The sequence below is a fragment of the Salmo trutta genome, chromosome 6 (assembly GCF_901001165.1).
Source record: "Salmo trutta chromosome 6, fSalTru1.1, whole genome shotgun sequence".
In the NCBI taxonomy this organism is placed as follows: Eukaryota; Metazoa; Chordata; class Actinopteri; order Salmoniformes; family Salmonidae; genus Salmo; species Salmo trutta.
In genome coordinates this window covers 45,701,045-45,725,770 of record NC_042962.1, presented here as the reverse complement: position 1 = coordinate 45,725,770, position 24,726 = coordinate 45,701,045, and the positions used below count along the sequence as shown (strand labels likewise).

At 44.8% G+C, this 24,726-nt stretch overlaps 1 protein-coding gene across 1 annotated transcript in view; it reads right to left on the bottom strand.

Annotated features, from left to right (window-relative positions):
* LOC115196029 (cyclin-dependent kinase 15) overlaps positions 1 to 23,331 on the bottom strand; it is a gene marked incomplete in the record, with an annotated part of 25,084 nt that extends 1,753 nt beyond the window's left edge. The window contains 12 exon segments of the mRNA XM_029756492.1: positions 686 to 734; positions 4,910 to 4,973; positions 5,327 to 5,420; positions 6,827 to 6,947; positions 9,855 to 9,978; positions 10,130 to 10,287; positions 10,435 to 10,514; positions 12,194 to 12,288; positions 12,994 to 13,134; positions 17,040 to 17,071; positions 22,506 to 22,696; positions 23,233 to 23,331. Of these exon segments, the coding sequence (XP_029612352.1) occupies positions 686 to 734; positions 4,910 to 4,973; positions 5,327 to 5,420; positions 6,827 to 6,947; positions 9,855 to 9,978; positions 10,130 to 10,287; positions 10,435 to 10,514; positions 12,194 to 12,288; positions 12,994 to 13,134; positions 17,040 to 17,071; positions 22,506 to 22,551 (1,004 nt within the window).
* Positions 23,332 to 24,726: the final 1,395 nt, after the last annotated feature.

The window sequence follows — 24,726 nt, the reverse complement described above, 5'->3', positions numbered from 1 at the left end:
GAGGACTCTCTCTTTCTTATCTCCCGTTCTCTCTCTCTCTTTCTCTCCCTTCCTCACTGTCTCTCATTTAAATCCATTACATCCATATTCCTAGTAATGTGTTTTCCTATTTCAGAGTGATTTTTTTTTCAGACAAGACTGCATTAGTGTGCTACAGACTGTTGAGTGGGTCTCATATTTGTTATGACAGCGAGTCAGAGACTACTCCAGACATCCTCTCTCTCCCATAACCCGACTGTGTGTGTGTGTGTGTGTGTGTCTGGCCCCCCCTGGTACAGGAGCAGAGCTGTGTTGGGTCAGATGTCACCATGATGGTAGGAAGGGGGAGGAAGGCGGGAGGAGGGGAGGAGGGGAGGAGACACGTCTGGACAGACAAAGAATCTCCTGTTACCACAGGGCTAACTGCCCCCCCCCAGCCGGAGGCAATGGAATGGGCAAACATACACGGCCGTCCAAAACGGAGCTGTTCTATACCCTACACTATGTACACATGTATCCAAACTCTACCTCTACAGTAACTTATATGCTGGAGCGGAATAATATTTCTATCAAATGTTCACATTTGCAGGTTGCTGAGATACATTAGACAAACGTGCACAAGTCAAACAGATCTGCAAGACATATTAAACACATTCCCAAACTCTATAGTACTGACAGAATACTGAGCAAACTGATTCCACCGTACCTTTTCCAAACATTCCTGAATTGCTGGGGCTCACATGGTTGAAACCATTCTGTAGGGAGAGGAGAACAGCACAAGCAGGTTAGTTAGGAAATGTTTGGCCTGCAACTATGGCTGCAAAGGCATGCAAGACGGAACAGTGAGGTGGGTCAGCCCACAGGACACACAAAATAATATATCTGTGTAAACTTACGGTAAAGTAGACCTGTTCTCTTTGATGATTAATGCTACAGCTAGGGCATCCTGGCGGCGAGACTAAGTGAAACATGCTTTGGCACCGCTGATCGCAATTTGTGGTTTCTGAGCCCTGGCGTAGAGTTTTAATGAGAGTGTTTTAACGGTTGGATAGCCGGTGCTTTGGACAGCCCAGATGCTCCATGATGAATTAATAGCGAACCGTGGAGAATAAACTGTTTGAAATAAAAACACTTTTTTTTTTTTTAAGAAATGTACGCGCTCAGTCTCTCCTGCAGGGTGCAACGGAGCATAAACAAACATACATTTTTAGACAAGCATTCTCTATAGTATAGGCTAGCTATCACTTTCCCCTGGCCAGTCAGGTCACTGAAGGAATATTTTCCCAATATTTTCCCTCTTCCCTTCTTGGCCTCTCCCTGTTCTGTGCTGGCCACCCGCTCTGCCCTGCTGAAAGCTGCCCAGGCCTTTATCTATTGGTCCATTCAGCTCCCACATCTGGAGAGGCCCAGTGGTGCCAGCAGCAGTCAGGGGGCCAGGTAGGGAGCTAGCCAGGAGGGAGAGAGGGGGCAAGGGGGGGGGGATGCCTAGGGTCATGCCCACACAAGGACAACCAACATGGGTGTCCTAAAACACCACAGTAACGTACATGTGCACACGCCTGCACTCGCTCACTCGCTCTCACACACCTTCCCCCCAGCCCCACACTGCTGTTTTTCCCCCTATGTCAGCTCATTCTCCACCCCAAACACAGCGGATTGGTACAATATGTCGGAGTCTATAGCTGTCAGACACAGAGGTTCTAAGTCCAGCCAGTCTTCATGCCCAGATTGCCCCCCCACCCCCACACAGACAGGCAGAGAAAGCTGTCTGGCTCACCCTCCTACCTGTGTGTGTGTGTGTGTGTGTGTGTGTGTGTGTGTGTGTGTGTGTGTGTGTGTGTGTGTGTGTGTGTGTGTGTGTGTGTGTGTGTGTGTGTGTGTGCCAGAGCATGTGAGCGGAGTTGAGTGGTTGAAAATCCCGCTCATCGCTGGAGTTGGTGCTTGCACACTGTTCCAGCGCTCCATGAGCTTTCATACTGCTCAGCTAAAACCCGCTCCGGGTTCACAGGGGGAAATAAACTGCCCCGCCAAATTCGCTCCATACATTCAAATCCCAATTTAACCAACACCCATCGATTTTTGTGGCTACCTGGACCGACCAATTGGTTATTAAGTATTGAAACCAAACCATATGGATTTGAATGAAAACTATTTTGAATAAACATGAAAAGGTGAATGTAAGAATGTCCTATTAAACAGCATATAAACACTCTAAATAGGTCAGGAGACAGACAGGAAGCGTAGGTCCCGTGTGGCTCAGTTGGTAGAGCATGGTGTTTGCAACGCCAGGGTTGTGGGTTCGATTCCCACGGGGGACCAGTACGGAGAAAAAAGAAGAAAAAAAAGAAACAAAACAAAATGAATGAAATGTATGTATTCACTACTGTAAGTCGCTCTGGATAAGAGCGTCTGCTAAATGACTTAAATGTAAATGTAAGAAGGAACGGAAATGAATTACTTAGGCTATATTATTTCAATTATTTCAAAGCTATAGCCTACAATGAAATACATTGTGAAGCATTTGTGAGTGCGACACTATAGGCTAGTAGGGGCACAACATTTCATTGTATTAAACCATTATAATCTATAAATTGTGCATATAGGCTGTGACTCAGAATGAAATACAAATTAAACAAAAAAAAATGAAAGTATTTTTAGAATTCATTTTTAGAAACATGAGTCTGGGCAGTCTGTGACTTCAGGCTCATCCTCTTCACACCTGCAGAACCACCGGGGATGCTAAACACCCTTTTGGCCCTTCATCCCAGGTTGGGCAGAGATGCTGAGTTGGATTTCATTTCTATAGGTCGGCCTAAAGGTTTTTTTAGGCAAAATAACAAAATGAAAACGGAAGCTCCTTGAACGTGGGAATATGCCAGGCCCATTGGGCCAAAATTAATGATGGCCTATTGTATAGATAATAGAACGAAAATGAACAAAACGTTGAAGTTTATAAATACTTTGCTACAATGAGACAGTTATCTACCCACCTATTTCCTTTCTTTTAGCAGGTGCACGTAGTATGCTTTTGGGATATGTGTCTTTTCAGATTCCACAAGGATTCTTTAGTTGTGGACACTAAATCGTCGCACTTCCTCTCTTGCTCTTGGTCCTCATCTTTGTGAGTCACCTTGATGTGGGGACTATCAGTTTCTTTATGAACATATTTAGGGAACTCCATGACAGTAGCTAAAGCAAGGGACTATAGCAGCACACACGCAGACTACAAATGCATGCTGGGACGGGCATGCCTTGAGCTCATGAAGTGAGTGCTATTGGAGCAAAATTGGAGCGGGCGAGAAGACCGACGCTCCAGCTCCACTCCGCTCACATACTCTAGTGTGTACAAGCATCTGCCTGTCTTGTCTGTCTTCTCATCTCCCGACCTCACTGCTCTGTTTGCTTTACACATATTTTAAACAAAACGTTCTCTCTTTTTGACTTCCAGACCTTTCTACTAGCCCATCTTCTCTCAGCATCTCATCACCCCCAGCCAATGTCAGAGCCCTTATTGAACTGCATGGGGCAGCGCAGACAGGACCCACTGTGTAGTTTGGAGATTCATCTATGCATTTATTCAGCATTTATGAATCTTATGTTTGTTTATTAATGTTTGCTGAGGAACTTTAAGACTTTAACAGTCTGAGGTTTTGAATTCCTATGGGTCTTGTAGGGGAGGAATTAACAGAGACAGAGAGTAACCCATATTTTCTGCAGCGCAGCGCAGCGCAACACACACACACACACACACACACACACACACACACACACACACACACACACACACACACACACACACACACACACACACACACACACACACACACACACACACACACACACAGTCTTGTATAACTAACCTTGTGGGGACACAATTCAGTCCTTCAAAATGCTATTTCCCCTAACCCCTAACCCTAACCTTCAATCCAAAACCTAATCTTAACCCCAAAATGTAACCTTAACCGTAACCCTAGCTCCTAACCCTAACACTAATTCTAACCTGAACCCTAAACCCCCTAGGAATAGCCTTTTAACTTGTGGGGACTAATGTTGGTGAAATGTTTGTTTACTATTCTTGTATAGTATAGTATAGTTAAACACACACACACACACACACACACACACACACACACACACACACACACACACACACACACACACAGTCAGCTGTGAAACATGTCACCCTCGAACTCCCTTTGTATAGCCCATTACTGGAAGAGTGGGAAGACAAGCTGACTCAGGTTCAACTCAGCATGAGGTTTAAATCTCAGGGTTGGATGGAAGAGTATAAAAGACTGACAAGTACACACATCTGGGTATGGTGTCATTGAGCATGGTTTACAAGGTGAAAGTGAGAGATCAGCATAGGCGAGTCAGAGGAGTAGAGCTCTGTCCAAAACCACACAGTCTGAAGGTCCATTTGAAGGTCTTTCTCGTTCTTGACATCATTCTCTCTCAGACCAAAGAGTTAACTCCCACACATAGCCTTCGCACTGACTCCTATCGCAGATGTGTTTGTCAGCCACACGCCATGCATCTCAACTCTCTTAAACCACAGTGCATTAGAAAGAGCTAAAGTACTCTCTTCCCACAGCCGTCTTAAATGCCACGAGTCTGGAAAGCAAAAGTAGTACTATAGACCAACAGGCCCACAGTCCCATACAACCACAATGAAAATGTATCTCGTTGACTTCTGCTGCCCCCTAGTGGTTAGGGATGACCCACACAGCAAACCATGAGTCTAGTCTGCTGTGGTTTATGTCGAGCTTTATTAAGTGTGTAGATTACCCAAACTAATCCCAAACTAATCCCCCCCTGACCTTTCTCTGACCCAATGGGAATGACTGTATTTTCTCAGCAGCACATAAGATTGGATTATTGTAATGGTCATGAGGGAGGAGGAGGATGAAAGGGATGAAGAAGTTCTGACCTGGTCTGAAGTTGGGCAGCTCGTTCACTCCTGGCCACGTCTCCTCAGTCGGGACCCCGACGACCTGGAGACAGACAGAAAGGGTCCAGAGTGAGCCATCAACCGCCATCTCTACTAGTTTTTATGGATCTACACTCTTAGAAAAAAGGCTTCCAAAGGGGTTCTTCGTCTGTCCCCATAGGAAAACACTTTTTGGTTCCTTCCAGGTAGCACTCTTTGGGTTCCAGGTAGAACCTTTTCGGGTTCAATGAAGAACCCGGTGTAGAAAGGTTCTACCTGGAACCAAAAAGGGTTCTCCAAAGGGTTCTCCAATGGGAACAGCCAAAGAACCCGTTAAAGCTTCTAGATCGCACCTTTTTTTTCTGAGTGTAGAGAGGATGATGCCATTGAAAAGAGTGAAAGGGGGATCCTACTCACAGCCCATATTTTCTGCAGCTGCTCAAAGACACCTGCCACCCCTGGAAAGGCTGGCGTCCCCTGGAGCATCTCAATGAAGATGCATCCAGCTCCCCTGGAAGACAACACAGGTTTGGGGGAGTCATTTAATAATCCGTGAAAAGAGAGAGATGGACGGGACAGCTTTCTTCAGTACTTCATAATCGGCACAATAAGTGAACTAATTTGGTAAAAACTAAAAGGTAGGTTTTGTATCCTAAGCAGTCTATTTATAGAGGGCAAAACATAGCATAGAAAAAGGGGATGAATTCAAAAACGTATCCTTGGTAAAATATTAAAACCTTCCGAAATATACAACACGAAAGCAAATACTTAGTTTATGGCCAACCCATTTGATTATTGCTGTTAAATTACTAACCCTTTTGGTACATTTCTCTTTGTACTCCAAGTCCTTAAACAACATGTGGTTCCAATCTCTTCTATTTGGAAAGGTCAAATAGAAACCTGCCCAGATATCATTAACATTAATGCACAGGATGGTTTATACCAACGCTTATGCTATTCATTAGTACAAAATTATTTTAACTCTGGGGGGAAATAATATTTCGCTTAGGAGAGCAACTAAAACATTTGTTTTTCAGTATGGCACCAAAACATCGTTAGACAAAGGCCAAGAGGTTAAACTCTTCTGAACACGCAACATTCTCTGAGCCAACCTGCGGTAACTCACCCTGTAGGAGAGTACTAATGGCAACACTAATGGCAGCTACTCTTAAACCACCACTGATGCCACGTTCAAAACAACTGAGAACTAGGAAATCTCCGACTTCAGTGCGTTCAAAACAACTGGGAACTAGGAAATCTCCGACTTCAGTGCGTTCAAGACAACTGGGAACTAGGAAATCTCCGACTTAAGTGCGTTCAAGACAACTGGGAACTAGGAAATCTCCGACTTCAGTGCGTTCAAGACAACTGAGAACTCTGGGGGAAAAAAACAGCTCAGACTAGGAAAAATGACATCATGATTTGACCTAGGTTTTTCCCCAGAGTTCCCAGTTGTCTTGAAAGCACCATGACACAGTGGTCTAAGTAGTTATGCAGTCTCTAGAACAGTATGGGCACGGTCCAGTGGTATTCTGGTGTTATTCTGGTTCAATGCTGGCACAGCCAGAAGAGGACTGGACACCCCTCATAGCCTGGTTCCTCTCTAGGTTTCTTCCTAGGTTCTGGCTTTTCTAGGGAGTTTTTCCTAGCCACCGTGCTTCTACACCTGCATTGCTTGCTGTTTGGGGTTTTAGGCTGGGTTTCTGTACAGCACTTTGAGATATCAGCTGATGTAAGAAGGGCTTTATAAATACATTTGATTTGATTTGATGGGTTCAGATCTGGCTGTCCAGTGGAAAAAAGCTGATTGAAATGACGTTATTGCAACCTTGCCTACAGGGTGGTTGGTTATGGAGGATGTTCAGACCCTGTCCAGATATGGGATATTGTATGTCCAAATATGTCCAGTCCACTCACCAGATGTCCAGAGCAGTGGAGTAATCAGTGGAACCCAGGAGGACATCAGGAGGTCGGTACCACAGAGTCACCACCTCAGACGAATAGGTCTGGCACGGGATGGACTTGGACCGGGCCAGCCCTAGCGGATACAGACGGAACCATATAGTTATAACATGAATACAATACCACCTATAACACACATATCACATCAAATTTTATTGGTCACATACACATGGTTAGCAGATGTTAGTGTGAGTGTAGCGAAATGCTTGTGCTTCTAGTTCCGACAGTGCAGTAATATCTAACAAGTAATCTAACAATTCCCCAACAACTACCTAATACACACAAATCTAAAGGGGTGAATGAGAATATGTACATATAAGTATATGGATGAGTGATGGCTGAGCGGCATAGGCAAGGTGCTGTAGATGGTATAAAAACACAGTATATACAGTTGAAGTCGGAAGTTTACATACACCTTAGCCAAATACATTTAAACTCAGTTTTTCACAATTCCTGACATTTAATCTTAGTAAAAATTCCCTGTCTTAGGTCAGTTAGGATCACCACTTTATTTTAAGAATGTGAAATGTCAGAATAATAGGAGAGAGAATGATTTATTTAAGTTTTTATTTCTTTTATCACATTCCCAGTGGGTCAGAAGTTTACATACGCTCAATTAGTATTTGGTAGCAATGCCTTTAAATTGATTAACTTGGGTCAAACGTTTCTGGTAGCCTTCCACAAGCTTCCCACAATAAGTTGGGTGAATTTTGGCCCATTCCTCCTAACAGAGCTGGTGTAACTGAGTCAGGTTTGTAGGCCTCCTTGCTTTTTCAGTTCTGCCGACAAATTTGCTATATGATTGAGGTCAGGGCTTTGTGATGGCCACTCCAATACCTTGACTTTGTTGTCCTTAAGCCATTTTGCCACAACTTTGGAAGTATGCTTGGGGTCATTGTCCATTTGGAAAACCCATTTGCGACCAAGCTTTAACTTCCTGACTGATGTCTTGAGATGTTGCTTCAATATATCCACAGAATTTTCTTTCCTCATGATGGCATCTAGTTTGTGAAGTGCACCAGTCCCTCCTGCAGCAAAGCAGCCCCACTGCCACCCCCATGCTTCATGGTTGGGATGGTGTTCTTCGGCTTGCAAGCCTCCCCCTTTTTCCTCCAAACATAACGATGGTCATTATGGCCAAACAGTTCTATTTTTGTTTCAGCAGACCAGAGGACATTTCTCCAAAAAGTACGATCTTTGTCCCCATGTGCAGTTGCAAACCGTAGTCTGGCTTTTTTATGGCGGTGTTGGAGCAGTGGCTTCTTCCTTGGAGAGCGGCCTTTCAGGTTATGTCGATATAGGTCTCGTTTACTGTGGATATAGATACCTGTTTCCGCCAGCATCTTCACAAGGTCCTTTGCTGTTGTTCTGGGATTGATTTGCACTTTTCGCACCAAAGTACATCTCTAGGAGACAGAACCCCTTCCTGAGCGGTATGACGGCTGCGTGGTCCCATGGTGTTTATACTTGCATACTATTGTTTGTACAGATGAACGTGGTACCTTCAGGCGTTTGGAAATTGCTCCCATGGATGAACCAGACTTGTTGAGGTCTCCAAATTTTTTTCTGAGGTCTTGGCTGATTTCTTTTGATTTTCCCATGATGTCAAGCAAAGAGGCACTGAGTTTGAAGGTAGGCCTTGAAATACATCCTCAGGTACACCTCCAATTGACTCAAATTATGTCAATTAGCCTATCAGAAGCTTCTAAAGCCATGACATCATTGGCTGGAATTTTCCAAGCTGTTTAAAGGCACAGTCAACTTAGTGTATGTAAACTTCTGCCCCACTGGAATTGTGATACAGTGAATTATAAGTGAAATAATCTGTCTGTAAACAATTGTTGGAAAAATGACTTGTGTCATACACAAAGTAGATGTCCTAACCGACTTGCCAAAACTATAGTTTGTTAACAAGAAATTTGTGGAGTGGTTGAAAAACGAGTTTTAATGACTCCAACCTAAGTGTATGTAAATTTCTGACTTCAACTGTACATATGATATGGGTAATGTAAGATATGTAAACATTATTAAAGTGGCATTATTTAGAGTGGCATTGTATAAAGTGACTAGTGATCCATTTATTAAAGTGGCCAGTGATTGGGTCTCAATGTAGGCAGCAGCCTCTCTGAGTTAGTGATTGCTGTTTAGCAGTCTGATGGCCTTGAGATAGAAGCTGTAAGATGAAGTTATAATACCACCTGTATACATGACCAAATAACACATTATAAAGAGAGAGTTATACCATAGGCTTCTACAGAGGATAGACAATGGACAAGCCAGAACTTAAGAGGCTGTGGAGGGGTTGGCTAGGGTTAGGTTTGAACCGGGATGTGGACATGAAGCTAGGGTTAGGGTTGTGATTGAAGCTAGGTTTAGGTTTGAACCGGGATGTGGATATGAAGCTAGGGTTAGGATTGTGGTTGAGGCTAGGGTTAGGTTTGAACCGGGATGTGGATATGAAGCTAGGGTTAGGGTTGTGGTTGAGGCTAGGGTTAGGTTTGAACCGGGATGTGGACATGAAGCTAGGGTTAGGGTTGTGATTGAAGCTAGGGTTAGGGTTAGGATTGTGGTTCAGGCTAGGGTTAGGTTTGAACCGGGATGTGGACATGAAGCTAGGGTTAGGATTGTGGTTGAGGCTAGGGTTAGGTTTGAACCGGGATGTGGACATGAAGCTAGGGTTAGGGTTGTGATTGAAGCTAGGGTTAGGTTTGAACCGGGATGTGGATATGAAGCTAGGTTTAGGGTTGTGGTTGAGGCTAGGGTTAGGTTTGAACCGGGATGTGGATATGAAGCTAGGGTTAGGGTTAGGATTGTGGTTGAGGCTAAGGTTAGGGTAGAACCGGGATGTGGACATGAAGCTAGGGTTAGGGTTGTGGTTGAGGGTTAGTGTTGAGTCGGGGTGTGGACATGAAACTAGGATTAGGGTTAGGGTTGAGGTTAGGCTTGAACCAGAACGTGGACATGAAGCTAGGGTTTGGTTTACCGAAGTCGGCCAGTTTGAGCTCCCCCAGGTAGCTGATGAGCAGGTTCTGGGGTTTGAGGTCCCGGTGCAGGATCCTCCGACCGTGGATGTAGGACAGACCCCGCAGCAGCTGGAACATGAAGATCTGATGGACACACAGACAGACAGACATGCAGGAAGAGTATGGTCAATGGTGAACAATTAAAACAATTGAAAGAGCAGAGGACAGGTTTTAGGATGAGTGGGATAAGATATGGTATTTGTTGAGGTTCTTTTTATCAAAATATTGAACTTACCCTGACATTGTAGGAATGCAGGCCCCCCGGGTGCTGCTTCATATACTCAGCCAAGTCTGTTTGTACGTACTCAAAGACAAATGTGAGTGCCTCTTTGGTGTGGATGATGTCATGGAGCAGGACAATGTTGGCGTGTTTCAGGCCTTTCAGGAGGGACGCTGGACAGACAGACACAGAGCTAATACTAATTCACTTTGTTCACAGTGGAAATGGAATTTGATAAGCACATGCGATTCTTCTAAACATGCTAAAGCTAACATGACTGTTTCGCATGTTCAGCATGGGCCTACTGGAAAAGCTCTCACCCTCTCGGATGGCAGTGAATGGTACGCCTTCTTCAGTCTTCATACGAATCACCTTCAAGGCCACCAGGTGCCCGTTTATCCTGAGGGCAGAGTAGAGGAGAGTAACAGAGAGAGTTAACATCCCACGGCTCAGTTATGGTGAGAGAGGATATAGGCAAATACAGTAATACAGGCAAATACAGTAATCTATTATAATTTATAACGGAGAGATACAATTCATGACCTCATTAAATGTCAAGAAAAACACAATCGAACCTCACCCTCCATTTCTGCATTGCTGCCAACCAATCAAATCACATCTCCTACCTGACCGAAAAACTCCTATCTTAGTGCAGCTGTGGCTTTTGGCAGCTCTCTGCCTGGTCTTCTGGAGTCCGACTGGATGAGTTAATAAAGCTCTCTTCCTGGTCTTCTGGAGTCTGACTGGATAAGTTAATAAAGCTCTCTGCCTGGTCTTCTGGAGTCCGACTGGATGAGTTAATAAAGCTCTCTTCCTGGTCTTCTGGAGTCTGACTGGATGAGTTAATAAAGCTCTCTGCCTGGTCTTCTGGAGTCTGACTGGATGAGTTAATAAAGCTCTCTGCCTGGTCTTCTGGAGTCTGACTGGATGAGTTAATAAAGCTATCTGCCTGGTCTTCTGGAGTCTGACTGGATGAGTTAATAAAGCTCTCTGCCTGGTCTTCTGGAGTCTGACTGGATGAGTTAATAAAGCTCTCTGCCTGGTCTTCTGGAGTCTGACTGGATGAGTTAATAAAGCTCTCTGCCTGGTCTTCTGGAGTCTGACTTGATGAGTTAATAAAGCTCTCTGCCTGGTCTTCTGGAGTCTGACTTTATGAGTTAATAAAGCTCTCTGCCCTGAACACTAGCATAACGTCACCAAAGATTTGTATAACTAAAGCAAGACAGACCACAGCCTGTCGTTTCAAATGGAAACAAATGAGTCATAGTGGGCAGAGCAAGGAGGTAGGCAGAGCCAAGCACAAGCTGGCGAGATCCTATTGTCACGTTCTAGCACACATTTGCATATTTCCGTTAGGGAAAGCCTACTCTGTGAAGTGTGCGTGTGCAATAACTAAATAACTACATTTGCCTTCTAAACAAGGGTAAAGTCTACAAAACTTAGTCCACTCTATTTGTAACAGATTATACTTTTGGGAACCATAAACTGTATTGAGATCAAATGTTTAATTGTCGGCCAAAATCCATCTCGTTCCATCTTCTCCCACTTCTCCCACTGGGCTTCCTCTCACTACCATATTTGGTAGTGACTGGAAACGCCAAGCGGATGCTTCACATTTAAACATCTGGTGAAACATCTGTTCTATCTGTGACGTGACCTCTGTCAGCCTCCACTGTGTGCTGTTTGACCGTATAAAGTGAAACCACTGTGAAAGGCTTTATACGCTCTGTGCTCGTTAGTGTAGAACCGTCCAACAGACGTTCACAAAAAACCTTGTCCTTCGTCAAACAAACAGCACAGGGGACAAATAGGGCCAGTCAAATCAATACCAGCTGACATAGCGGTTTAGTTTGTTGGGGTAATATAAAAGATGTGTCATATATGAATGACTACGCTGACCTATTGGACGTTGTCAGGTTGGGTGACATAATTACTGAGCTGTTCATCACTGTTGAGTTGTGCTAATGTCTTATAGCTTATAGCACCTGTACTGACTTCAGATACCGCTTGCTCTTTGGGGTCAAGGTCGTGTTACTGTATAAGCACTTGATGACAACTGATTGATTGATTGATACTGACCGGCTGATTCCCTTGTAGACTTTAGCATATGTCCCCTCCCCTATCTTCTCCAGGTTCAGGTAGGAGTTAGCTGTGCCAAACTGTAGGCCTGTTTTCTGTGAGGACGGACACAAGTGTGTTAGGTGGGGTAAGGTGCCGACCTCAAACATTTGCAGTACATCTTCATATTGACAGAGTGAGGTAACTGCAGGTACATTACAGATATAACCAGGTGCCACCTACCTCACCGAGCCTGATCCCAGATCTGTTTGTACTATCTTGCCAAATCCTAAAGGCATTGTCACACACCATAGTAATCATACAGGTGCATCAAAGCTGGGACCGAGTGACTGAAAAATTGCTTCTATCTCAAGGCCATCAGACTGTTAAACAGCCATCACTAACACAGAGAGGCTGCTGCCTACATACAGACTTGAAATCATTGGCCACTCGAACAAATGGACCACTAGTCACTTTATTAATGCCACTTTAATAATGATGTTACATATCTTGCATTACTCACCCCATAGGTATATACTGTATTTTATACCATCTATTGCATCTTGCCTATGCCGCTCGGTCATGGCTCATCCATATATTTATATGTACATATTCTTATTCCATCCCTTTACTTAGATTTGTGTGTATTAGGTAGTTGTTGTGTACTTGTTAGATTACTTGTTGATATTGCTGCACTGTCGGAACTAGAAGCACAAGCACTTCACTACACTCGCAATAACATCTGCTAACCATGTGTATGTGACCAATAACATTTGATTTGATAACAGATCTGGGATCAGGCTAAACTTCCCAGTGCTCACCCATTGGAAGTCCGGATCGAAACTCTTTCCTCCCATAGGGTCACTGTTGCTGCGTCCTCTCTGGACCGTCAGCTGGCGGATCTGCAGCGTGTGGAACCAGTGAGGCTGGGGCTTGGAGTAGGACGGGTCTGCCTCATCCAACTCACCAGGTGAAGGAGAGAGAATAGAGAGAGACAGGAGAGAGAGAGTGGTGGATGCAAATTAACACATGGCAGACGAAAGAGAGAGAGAGAGCGAGAGAGAGAAAAGAAAGAGAGACAGACAGAGACAGATAGACACAGAAAGACAGACACAAGAGGCAATATGAGGAGACTGTTATGGGTTGAAAAGTTTCTCAGCCTCCCCACCAACTGTGGCTAACAACATGAAAGACACAGAGAACGCTGAGTATACAAAACATTAAGAACACCTGCTCTTTCCATGACATATGCTGACCAGGTAAATCCAGGTGAACGCTATGATCCCTTGTTGATGTCAGTGTACAGTCGTGGCCAAAAGTTTTGAGAATGACACAAATATTAATTTTCACAAAGTCTGCTACCTCAGTTTGTATGATGGCAATTTGCATATACTCCAGAATGTTATGAAGAGTGATCAGATGAATTGCAATTAATTGCAGTCCCTCTTTGCCATGCAAATGAACTGAATCCCCCAAAAACATTTCCACTGCATTTCAGCCCTGCCACAAAAGGACCAGCTGACATCATGTCAGTGATTCTCTCGTTAACACAGGTGTGAGTGTTGACGAGGACAAGGCTAGAGATCACTCTGTCATGCTGACTGAGTTCGAATAACAGACTGGAAGCTTCAAAAGGAGGGTGTTGCTTGGAATAATTGTTCTTCCTCTTTCAACCATGGTTACCTGCAAGGAAACACGTGCCGTCATCATTGCTTTCCACAAAAAGGGCTTCACAGGCAAGGATATTGCTGCCAGTAAGATTGCACCTAAATCAACCATTTATCGGATCATCAAGAACTTCAAGGAGAGCGGTTCAATTGATGTGAAGAAGGCTTCAGGGCGCCCAAGAAAGTCCAGCAAGCGCCAGGACCGTCTCCTAAAGTTGATTCAGCTGCGGGATCGGGGCACCACCAGTACAGAGCTTGCTCAGGAATGGCAGCAGGCAGGTGTGAGTGCATCTGCACACACAGTGAGGTGAAGACTTTTGGAGGATGGCCTGATGTCAAGAAGGGCAGCAAAGAAGCCACTTCTTTCCAGGAAAAACATCAGGGACAGGCTGATATTCTGCAAAAGGTACAGGGATTGGACTGCTGAGGACTGGGGTAAAGTCATTTTCTCTGATGAATCCCCTTTCCGATTGTTTGGGACATCCGGAAAAAAGCTTGTCCGCAGAAGACAAGGTGAGTGCTACCATCAGTCCTGTGTCATGCCAACAGTAAAGCATCCCGAGACCATTCATGTGTGGGGTTGCTTCTCAATTTTGCCAATTTTGCCAAAGACGACAGCCATGAATAAAGAATGGTACCAACACATCCTCCGAGAGCAACTTCTCCCAACCATCCAGGAACAGTTTGGTGACGAACAATGCCTTTTCCAGCATGATGGAGCACCTTGCCATAAGGCAAAAGTGATAACTAAGTGGCTGGGGGAACAAAACATCGATATTTTGGGTCAATGGCCAGGAAACTCCCCAGACCTTAATCCCATTGAGAACTTGCGGTCAATCCTCAAGAGGTGGTTGGACAAACAAAAAAAAACACAAATTCCTAATGTTTGGTATACTCAGTGTAAAAGTCACAGTAGAGTACAGGACGTTTCAATGTGAGCTGTGCTGATACAGAGGCCTGTGATGTCCCATGGGAACATCATCCATCACCTCACCACCGCCAGGGTCCTACGCTACTCAATGGAATTGCTTTCCTCTGTTCTTGTCGACGGCACCTTTTTCCAAAAATACATTCGTTAGACACGGCAGAACGTGTGTTGAGGATTCCCTGAATGTTGTGGACAGGCGTGGGCAAAGAAAGGGCCAAGAGAGACAGGCAGCCCGCTGTTGTGATGACATCTATTATTGTAACTGGCCATCTTGTAGCTAGTCAGCTAGAATACATTACCCACCAGCTTTGTTTACAACTTTGGCATAAAAACAAAAACTCACAAGCTAGCTGAAAGAATCCCTGGCTACCCCGAGAGAAAAGGTTACTGTCAATGCCGATTTAGGAGTGTTTTCCCCTAGAGAGAATTCCCCGTCGGGGGCATAACATTGAACCTAATTGATGTGTGCACAGGACATATCCTTAAAGTCACGACAACATTGACATCATGTGACACTCAGTGTTAGTGTGATAATCCAAGGACACTGACAGTAATAACACAGTGGCACCAGCCATCACCCTAACTAAGCCTGCAGAATCAGACAGACACACACACACATGCCCACTGCTACCTCAGCAGACGGTAAGGATGCGAACACTCCTGCTCTTGGGAGATGGGGGCTCCTCCATTCCCTCCTCCTCTTGCTCCTCCTCCCCCCCTCCTTCTCCTCCTCCCCTCTTTCTCCATCTTCTTCGACCATAACACAGCACCAGCAGCAACTCCGGGCTCACCGAGTAGCTGTGGCCCTGACTCTCCATCTCAAATCCTCCATCTTCCTCTCCCTCCTCTCTCACTTCCTAGGCAATTTCTCTCTCCTCCCTATCCTTCCCTTCTCTCGGTCTCTCTTTCTTTCCTGTTTTCAGTGCGGTGGGTTGGCCCTGAAGCTCATATGACAAGCATGAGTGTGGCTCCAGGGGTACAGTCCCATGACCCCCTCCCTATCCCAGTAGCAGATAAACGGAAACACCATGTAACTCGACCTAATTTGAAGCAAGAGTGTACATTCAAGTCAGCACAAGCTGAAGAAGAGACGACAAGTGTGTCTCGGTGTGCATGTGTGAAGAGAGATGCAAAGGGAAGTGGACAGAGAGGAAATCTAATTTGAGTGTTTTATATGAATTAACATTCTATTTCTGTTCCATTTAGGGGTTGGTGGAGGGGGGAAGGGGTTCTGTCTCATTTCCTCTACACACCACCGGAGGCTTCTCTCCTGTCTTCTTCTCTGGTATTTATTTCAATGGAATCCCAAATATGTGCATGGGGCATTCCGAATACAATACAGTGAGTGATTGATAGAATTCCTCCATTATCCCTCAACCTCCATCGCTCATTGCTCCTCCACCCCCCCAGAAAGTCTTGGCGTGCCGAAAACACAGTTTGAGGCCTAACACCAGCTAGCTACAGATCCAATCCAGCCTGTATGAGGGCGAGGTGTGAGGACTGAGGAGGATTGCGTGTGAGAGGAGAGACCAGCGGGGGAAAACAGACTCCCACAGAGCCGCCATAACCTGCCAATCTGACCCACTAACAGCTTTTACTGTTTGTGGTTCACTTTCCCCGTTTTCCTAAAACAGGTTTCCATCCCGTCAAACATTTTCTTAACTGCATACATAACATTTCTGTGCTGGTTTTGGAGGACACGGGGCAGTTAGTACCACCACATAATGCTGCTTTTTGTGAGTGCTGAGTGGTCCACGTCGGGCAGCAGCAAATGGGAATTAGCTCCATAAAGAGTGTAATTACAGTTTTAATAGTCGAGGGCAGGGCAGGCTAGGATGTAGAGCTCAGAGGGGAGGCAAGGCTATTTTTGTCTCGCTTTCTTTTCAGAGACGTAGAATGTCGAATCTCACGGTGCTCTTTCCGCTATGGGGAGGAGACAGGACTTAATGGCCCTTGAAATGAAATGCCTCTCCAACTTCAACGGGAGCGGGAGCAACGCTGAGTGGTGGTGGAGTGTGTGTCTGTGTGTCTACAGCCTCCCTCCCTCCCTCCATCTCCTCCACCCACTCTTCTCAGCAGGGGGCAGTGTTGACTATTCTGTTCATCTTCTCTCTCCCCAGGAGGGACGGAGGACGCCAGAGAGAAACAGAGCGAGGGAACAACAAAGTACGTCTAACTGTCTAAAACTCTTGTGATACATAGTCGAATCTCACCCTTAAAAATAGTATTTCGTAAGTGTTTCAGTCACAGACAATAACATAGGGTATCTTACCTCCTCATATCCCAGCTGTCTTTGCTTCAGACCTGCCAGGAACAAAAGACAGAAAGAGTGAACACTTGTTAAGGACACTTGGATAGAACACTGGTTAGAACACTATGATAGAACACTTGGATAGAACACATGGTTGGAACACTTGGTTAGAAAACTTGGATAGAACACTTGGAAACAACATTTGGACCAAACCATAAACTTTAAGGTCCTGTGTTACAAGGATGCTACAATGTCTACTGCTGCTATCGTTGCTTTATAATGCTGAATTCAGCTGAAGATAGAATTTAACATTAAGTCCACTGTGGTAAAAATTGTGTAGCTGGGAGATTCTAATGGAATGTGAAAAGTGGAGCAGGGATGTTAAATGAGAGAGGAGTGGAACAGGGAAGGAAGGAGAGGAGGAGGAGGGAGAAGAAGAGGATGAGTGACAGGAGGAAGAGATGAAAATGTGTGCGTGTGACATGTGAGTGATGATGATAATATAAGTTGGGGAGTGTGAGACAGAAGAGAGACACGGACAGACAGAGACACAGAGAGACTTGGAGAGAGAGACAGAGAGAGACAGAGACACAGAGAGACTTGGAGAGAGAGAGAGAGAGAGACAGAGACACAGAGAGACAGCGACACAGAGAGACAGAGAGAGACAGAGACACAGAGAGACAGAGACACAGAGACTTGGAGAGAGAGAGAGAGACACAGAGAGACTTTGAGAGAGACTCGGAGAGACAGATACACAGAAAGACTTGGAGAGAGATACAGAGAGACAGAGAAAGGCAGATACACAGAGAGACTTGGAGAGAGACTTGGAGAGAGACAGAGACACAGAGAAACACAGAGAGAGACAGAGACACAGACAGATGGGGAGAGAGACAGAAAGAAAGTGAGACACAGAGAGGGAACTTGGAGAGGAGTCTGGGTCAGTAGCTCTTTCTCATATGTGACAGTCAAAGTTTGCAGGAACATGACTGCTCCTTATCTTCTAAATGGGAAGGCATCGCTGTACCCATCCAGACAAGACATTAGCTTTAGGGCTGCTTGACTTTAATAACAATAGGCTTTACAGAAAGCCTTATTCCCTGTATAGCAACACATATAGTATTTAAACAGAAAAAGATACTGCAATATAAAACTATAATTGTTTGTCAATAATCAATTTGATATGGGAAATTATTGAGGGTATAAATGTATGTTGTTCATATAAAAGCCACATCTATAAATTGACACATTGGATAATTAAACCCATACAAACATGTTCCAGTCTAAATATATTTGTCTTCGAAGAATACAGTATAGCTGGCACATTGCCTTTTCCAACTAACTAAAAGTCCTCTTGGCTCAGCATGTGCAGCCATGGACAAAGTCAAGTTATAATTAGATTGGGTAGAAACTAGGAAGGCCAACCAGGAAATGGAGGTCATGATCTCTGCAGTATGTGCATCCTGGGGTAGGGACGTTCTGGTATGACTCTGACTGAAGGGCATTGGACTGAGGTGAGGTAAAGTAGCTACCATAGAAATAGAATCCCTAGAACGGAAGCCTCCCGAGTGGGGTAGCGGTCTAAGGTACTGCATTGCAGTTCTTGAGGAGTCACTACAGACCCGGGTTCGATCCCGGGCTGTGTCACAGCCGGCCATGACCGGGAGATCCACGAGGCAGCACACAATTGTCCCAGCGTCGTTCAGTTAAGGGGAAGGTTTAGCCGGCCGGGATGTCCTTGTCCCATCGCGCTCTAGCGAGTCCTTGTGGCGGGCTGGGCGTCTGCAAGCTGACCACGGTTGCCAGTTTGGCGTTTCCTCCGACACTTTAGTGCGGCTGGCTTCCGGGTTAAGCGAGCAGTGTGTCAAGAAGCAGTGCGGCTTGGCGGGTCGTGTTTCGGAGGACGCGTGGCTCTCGACCTTCACCTGACCCGAGTCCGAACGGGAGTTGCAGCGTTGGGACAAGACTAACTACCAATGGGGGAGAAAAGGGGAAAAAGTAGGTTAGGATATTAGGATATTATAGGATATTATATTATAGCCACTAGCTCTGCCTTGGTACAACACGTCAATGCAGTCAGGGTTATTTATGGAGGAGAGATGGAGGCACAGAGAGACAGTCACTCATGCTCCATCACACGCCGAGACGAGCCCACCATTCACCACCTACCCTCCTCCCTCCATTCCTATCCCTCCATCTCGCCCTCATACAGACCCCGTACATACAGATAGCCCTCATCAGTATTCCTGAGGCAGAACAGAGCAGAGCAGAGTGGGCCGTAGCTGTTGGAGGTGGACACTTGTCACAGGAAGGCAGGCAGCATCCAGGCAGCTTGTTAATCCACTACCCACTGGGAGCAGCCTGGGGGGCTCAGAGCCAGGCAGGCATATGTTGACCGGACCGAGCCGCTGTTGCCTTCCAGCCAGGTCTACCAGACAGTCACACACAGATAGACATCACACAGATGGGCACCACACAGATGGGCACCACACAAGTACACCTTGAGGGGTGACAAAGAAAGTGCAACTTTTTCTATTGTCCAACTCACCCAGAGGGGAGTGGGGGTATTGAGGAGGGGATGAGATGTGTCAGAGAGAGAGAGAGAGAGAGCAAAGCTGAAAAAGCACACATACACACAGATTGGATTCTTCAAGTACCCACTCCTCAATGAATTGAGGTTGAGGCATTTTTGGGGGGGGTCGATGTGTCATTGACACTCTTATATTGTTTCCTCTGAGCTCTATTGGAATTGGAATGCCCTGTGGTGTCCCCCTCATAGCCAGTCTTAGCCAGTCCTATAGGTTAACCTACACTGGAGCTTTGGTCTTGACACTGTCCTCTATAATCTTACCTCTGGCATACTATCATACTGTGCTGTGTGGGATACATGGAAAATGGCACAAGTAAGTATTGATTCAAGACATGAGTAAACATGCAATCATGTGTAGAAGCAGTGTACTTAGCAGCCTAGTGTACAGACATACTATCAGCGTCTCTGAATAGCGTAGAGATAGGCGCTCGTTTGGACATCCTGTGAGTTGTGCTCCCAGGCCAAGCAGCTGAGCAGTACATCACCCTGATACGAGATCTCTCTCTCTGACAGAAATGTGCAAAGCTCATCCGAGTCTCTTCAGATCAGAGAAAACAACAGTTTCCTTGTTCAAACTGACAGGAGAAGAGAGAGGAGGAACATCGGCTGTCCTGTCTGTGTACGATAACAAAATCACTTAGCACAGTTCTGATTCGAACAACACTCAACCAATGTGGCGGAAACTGGTTAGTGGACGTGCCATTGCATTTGAATTGGCAGTGACCCCTCACAGATTCGCCCTGAGTCTTTTAAAGGACTACAGAGCACTTACTTTATTTTGTTTACACTGCAGCTGTGAGAGTGATGCATTATTCATCTCTGTCTACAGAGACACCAGCATTCTGCTTCCCCAGCTCTATAACATTATAACTACCCTGACTGTATAACAGCACTATAACTACCCTGACTGTATAACAGCACTATAACTACCCTGACTGTATAACAGCACTATAACTACCCTGACTGTATAACAGCACTATAACTACCCTGACTGTATAACAGCACTATAACTACCCTGACTCTATAACAGCACTATAACTACCCTGACTGTATAACAGCACTATAACTACCCTGACTGTATAACAGCACTATAACTACCCTGACTGTATAACAGCACTATAACTACCCTGACTCTATAACAGCACTATAACTACCCTGACTGTATAACAGCACTATAACTACCCTGACTGTATAACAGCACTATAACTACCCTGACTGTATAACAGCACTATAACTACCCTGACTGTATAACAGCACTATAACTACCCTGACTGTATAACAGCACTATAACTACCCTGACTGTATAACAGCACTATAACTACCCTGACTGTATAACAGCACTATAACTACCCTGACTGTATAACAGCACTATAACTACCCTGACTGTATAACAGCACTATAACTACCCTGACTGTATAACAGCACTATAACTACCCTGACTGTATAACAGCACTATAACTACCCTGACTGTATAACAGCACTATAACTACCCTGACTGTATAACAGCATTATAACTACCCTGACTGTATAACAGCACTATAACTACCCTGACTGTATTACAGCACTATAACTACCCTGACTGTATTACAGCACTATAACTACCCTGAGTGTATTACAGCACTACAACTACCCTGAGTGTATAACAGCACTATAACTACCCTGAGTGTATAACAGCACTATAATTACCCCTGACTGTATAACAGCACTATAACTACCCTGAGTGTATAACAGCACTATAACTACCCAGAGTGTATAACAGCACTATAACTACCCTGAGTGTATAACAGCACTATAACTACCCTGAGTGTATAACAGCACTATAACTACCCTGACTGTATTACAGCACTATAACTACCCTGACTGTATAACAGCACTATAACTACCCTGAGTGTATAACAGCACTATAACTACCCTGAGTGTATAACAGCAGTATAACTACCCTGACTGTATAACAGCACTATAACTACCCTGAGTGTATAACAGCAGTATAACTACCCTGAGTGTATAACAGCACTATAACTACCCTGAGTGTATAACAGCACTATAACTACCCTGAGTGTATAACAGCAGTATAACTACCCAGTACCCATCCCCCCTGACAACCAACCTCCCCCCTAGAAACTGGAACCCCCTGCACCTTGATGCCTTAGCTGTCTACCTTCCCTCCCCCTGACAACCTGCACCCACCCTGGGGGAGATGTGGGTTACCATCTCACTCCTCTCCCGTCTTCTCTCCCACTCAGTGAGAAAAACACATCTTCTGCTTCTTACCTCATCCTTCACCTCTCTCCTCACCCCTTTCCTCTCCCACTTAGTGAGCAAAACACCCCTCTGCTCCCGCTGGGGCTGCCTCTCCTCCTCTCTCCCCTTGTGCTCACATCACCCCTCACATGTCTTCTCTCCTACTTTGGGAGCAAAACAGCCCCTTTGCTCATCAGCATTTTTATGCTTTATTCAATAAGCTGTGGTCTTCCTAGCTGCATCTGCAGATCAGCAGTATAACTTGCCAGTCCGTGCCAAGCTACTGACGCTTGGAACAGTCCAGTCCCTAGGGGTGCCCGCATCCCTGGAACACGGCAACATACCACTCTACAACACCCGACCCTGTTAACAAGCTGCTGCCTGTCATTACCTGTAGAGTGTGTAAGGATAGTTGTCATGCCAACAAGTTAGGTATTGTGTTCCCTAGGTAACATACAGTACATTCCCCATGCAGTGTATCCTGGAATCTGGCATAGTACAAAGATGGAACACATTAAGCATAGCAGGCTACCAATGAGAACTCTGTAAATACTGTTTGTGGGTATGAGGAAGCTTGAGCAAGCACTGCTCGATCCCCTAACCCGACTGGAGCCAGTGTGGTGCTGTTTCTAGGGAGGGTAGGTTTGACTGATACTCACCCAGGCGATGGAAAGCCTCCGTGGCTGCTTGTCGTAGGTTCTGCATCCCAGCGTTGGTTCCTGCCTGGTGCTGCTGTGGAACTGCTGTGGAACCGCTATAGAACCTCACTTCCACCCCGGCATCCTTAGGACTGGACCCAGCTACAGCAGCGCTCTCATCTCAGTCACAGCCCCCCCTTGTCTTCAGAAACCTAGGACGTAAACAGCTTTAGCAACACAAGATTTTCCTATTTTTCCTCCTTCCTCCTTTTGCCTGAAGGTGCTCTTGCCTCCTCTATTACTCTCTCTGTTTTGCTCTCTCCCTCTCACGATATTGCACTGTATCCTCCCACTCTCTCTTTCCCTTCTTTCTCCCTGTCTCCTCCTGCTGCCAGTTCCTCTGCTGCCTGGGAGACAACATTCAATAGCCAATCAGCGGCGTCAGATAGGAGGCACTGCCCAATGAGCTCTCAGTGGAGGAGAAAGCCAGGGCTGCTGGTGTGTTTTGAAAGGTTGGAGCTTGAGCATTGTGTTCAGGGAGTCACTAATGTGTGTGTGTGCTGTGGGCAGAAGTGAGCCACGCTTTTGATCATCTTCATTCCAATAACTCAAGCATAGATTGGTTTAAAAAAACAAACATCTAATTCGGCACACAGAAACGAGAGGCTGTGAGTAACTTGGTCAAAAAGAATGGCACTGATTGGACAGTAGTCTCACTTAAACCATCATATTCGCCGACTCGTTTCACCTCGAGACTTGAAATGTAGGCATCTTTCCTCATGCTGAACAAATTTGCCTCAAGGACCAGTAAGCTCCATTAGGATAGATTTTCCTCCATCTTGGACATTTTGGAAAACCTGTAAAACATATTCTCATGAGCCATATGTCCAAAGATCATCAAGTTTGGTATGTAGGCCCATGGTACATCGCTTAACTTAGTTTGAGAAACGCTTGATTGGTTAAGAGATGGTTGAGTTATTGATAAATCAGGAAATCAGATTGTACATGTCCATTTAAAATAAATCCTTTGTAAATCCACTTCACAATGGTCTATCAACTTGAAACACCACGGTGAACCATGTTAAGTTTTGATTATGTAATGATAATGCTTTGAATAATCATAACAAAATCTTCTCATTAACTGTCAGATTCACTCCAAATTAGTCACTAAAGAGTATGAGAAAAGAACATTGATCCATTCAAAGATGGCCGCACTATAACAGTAGATGCATATTAACATCTATACTAAAATATGCCAAAAATATATATATTTTTAAACATTTGAAAAACGTATTCTCATGAACCATAGGACCAAATGACAAATCAAATGAGTTATTAACAAATCCAAAATCAGATTTTACGTGTCCATTTAAACCACTGTAAATCTATTCTACTCTAATCTGAAAAAACAAGGGAACTATTAACAACTCATTCTTTGCATATGTAACGCTAATGCTCAAAATGATCTGCAATCATCTTCTCCTCATGAACCATACAGTGGCAAGAAAAAGTGTGAACCCATTGGAATTACCTGGATTTCTGCATAAATTTGACATAAAATTTGATCTGCTCTTCATCTAAGTCACAACAATAGACAAACTCAGTGTGCTTAAACTAATAACACACAAAATATTGTATTTTTCTTGTCTATATTGGATAAATCATTTAAACATTCACCGTGTAGGTTGGAAAAAGTATGTGAACCCCTAGGCTAATGACTTCTCTAAAAGCTAATTGGAGTCAGGAGTCAACTTACCTGGAGTCGAATCAATGAGACGAGATTGGAGATTTTGGTTAGAGCTGCCCTGACGCATAAAAAACACTCACAAAATTTGACTTTGCTATTCACAAGAATCATTGCCTGATGTGAACCATGCCTCAAATAAAAGAGATCTCAGAAGACCTAAGATTAAGAATTGTTGCCTTGCATAAAGCTGGAAAGGGTTACAAAAGTATCTCTAAAAGTCAGTCCACGGTAAGACAAATTGTCTATAAATTGAGAAATTTCAGCACTGTTGCTACTCTCCCAAGTAGTGGCCGTCCTGCAAAGATGACTGCAAGAGCACAGTGCAGAATGCTCAATGGGGTTAAGAAGAATCCTAGAGTGTCAGCTAAAGACTTACAGAAATCTCTGGAAGATGCTAACATCTCTGTTGACGAGTCTACAATGCGTAAAACACTAAACAAGAATGGTGTTCATGGGAGGACACCATGGAAGAAGCCACTGATTCTAACGATCTCT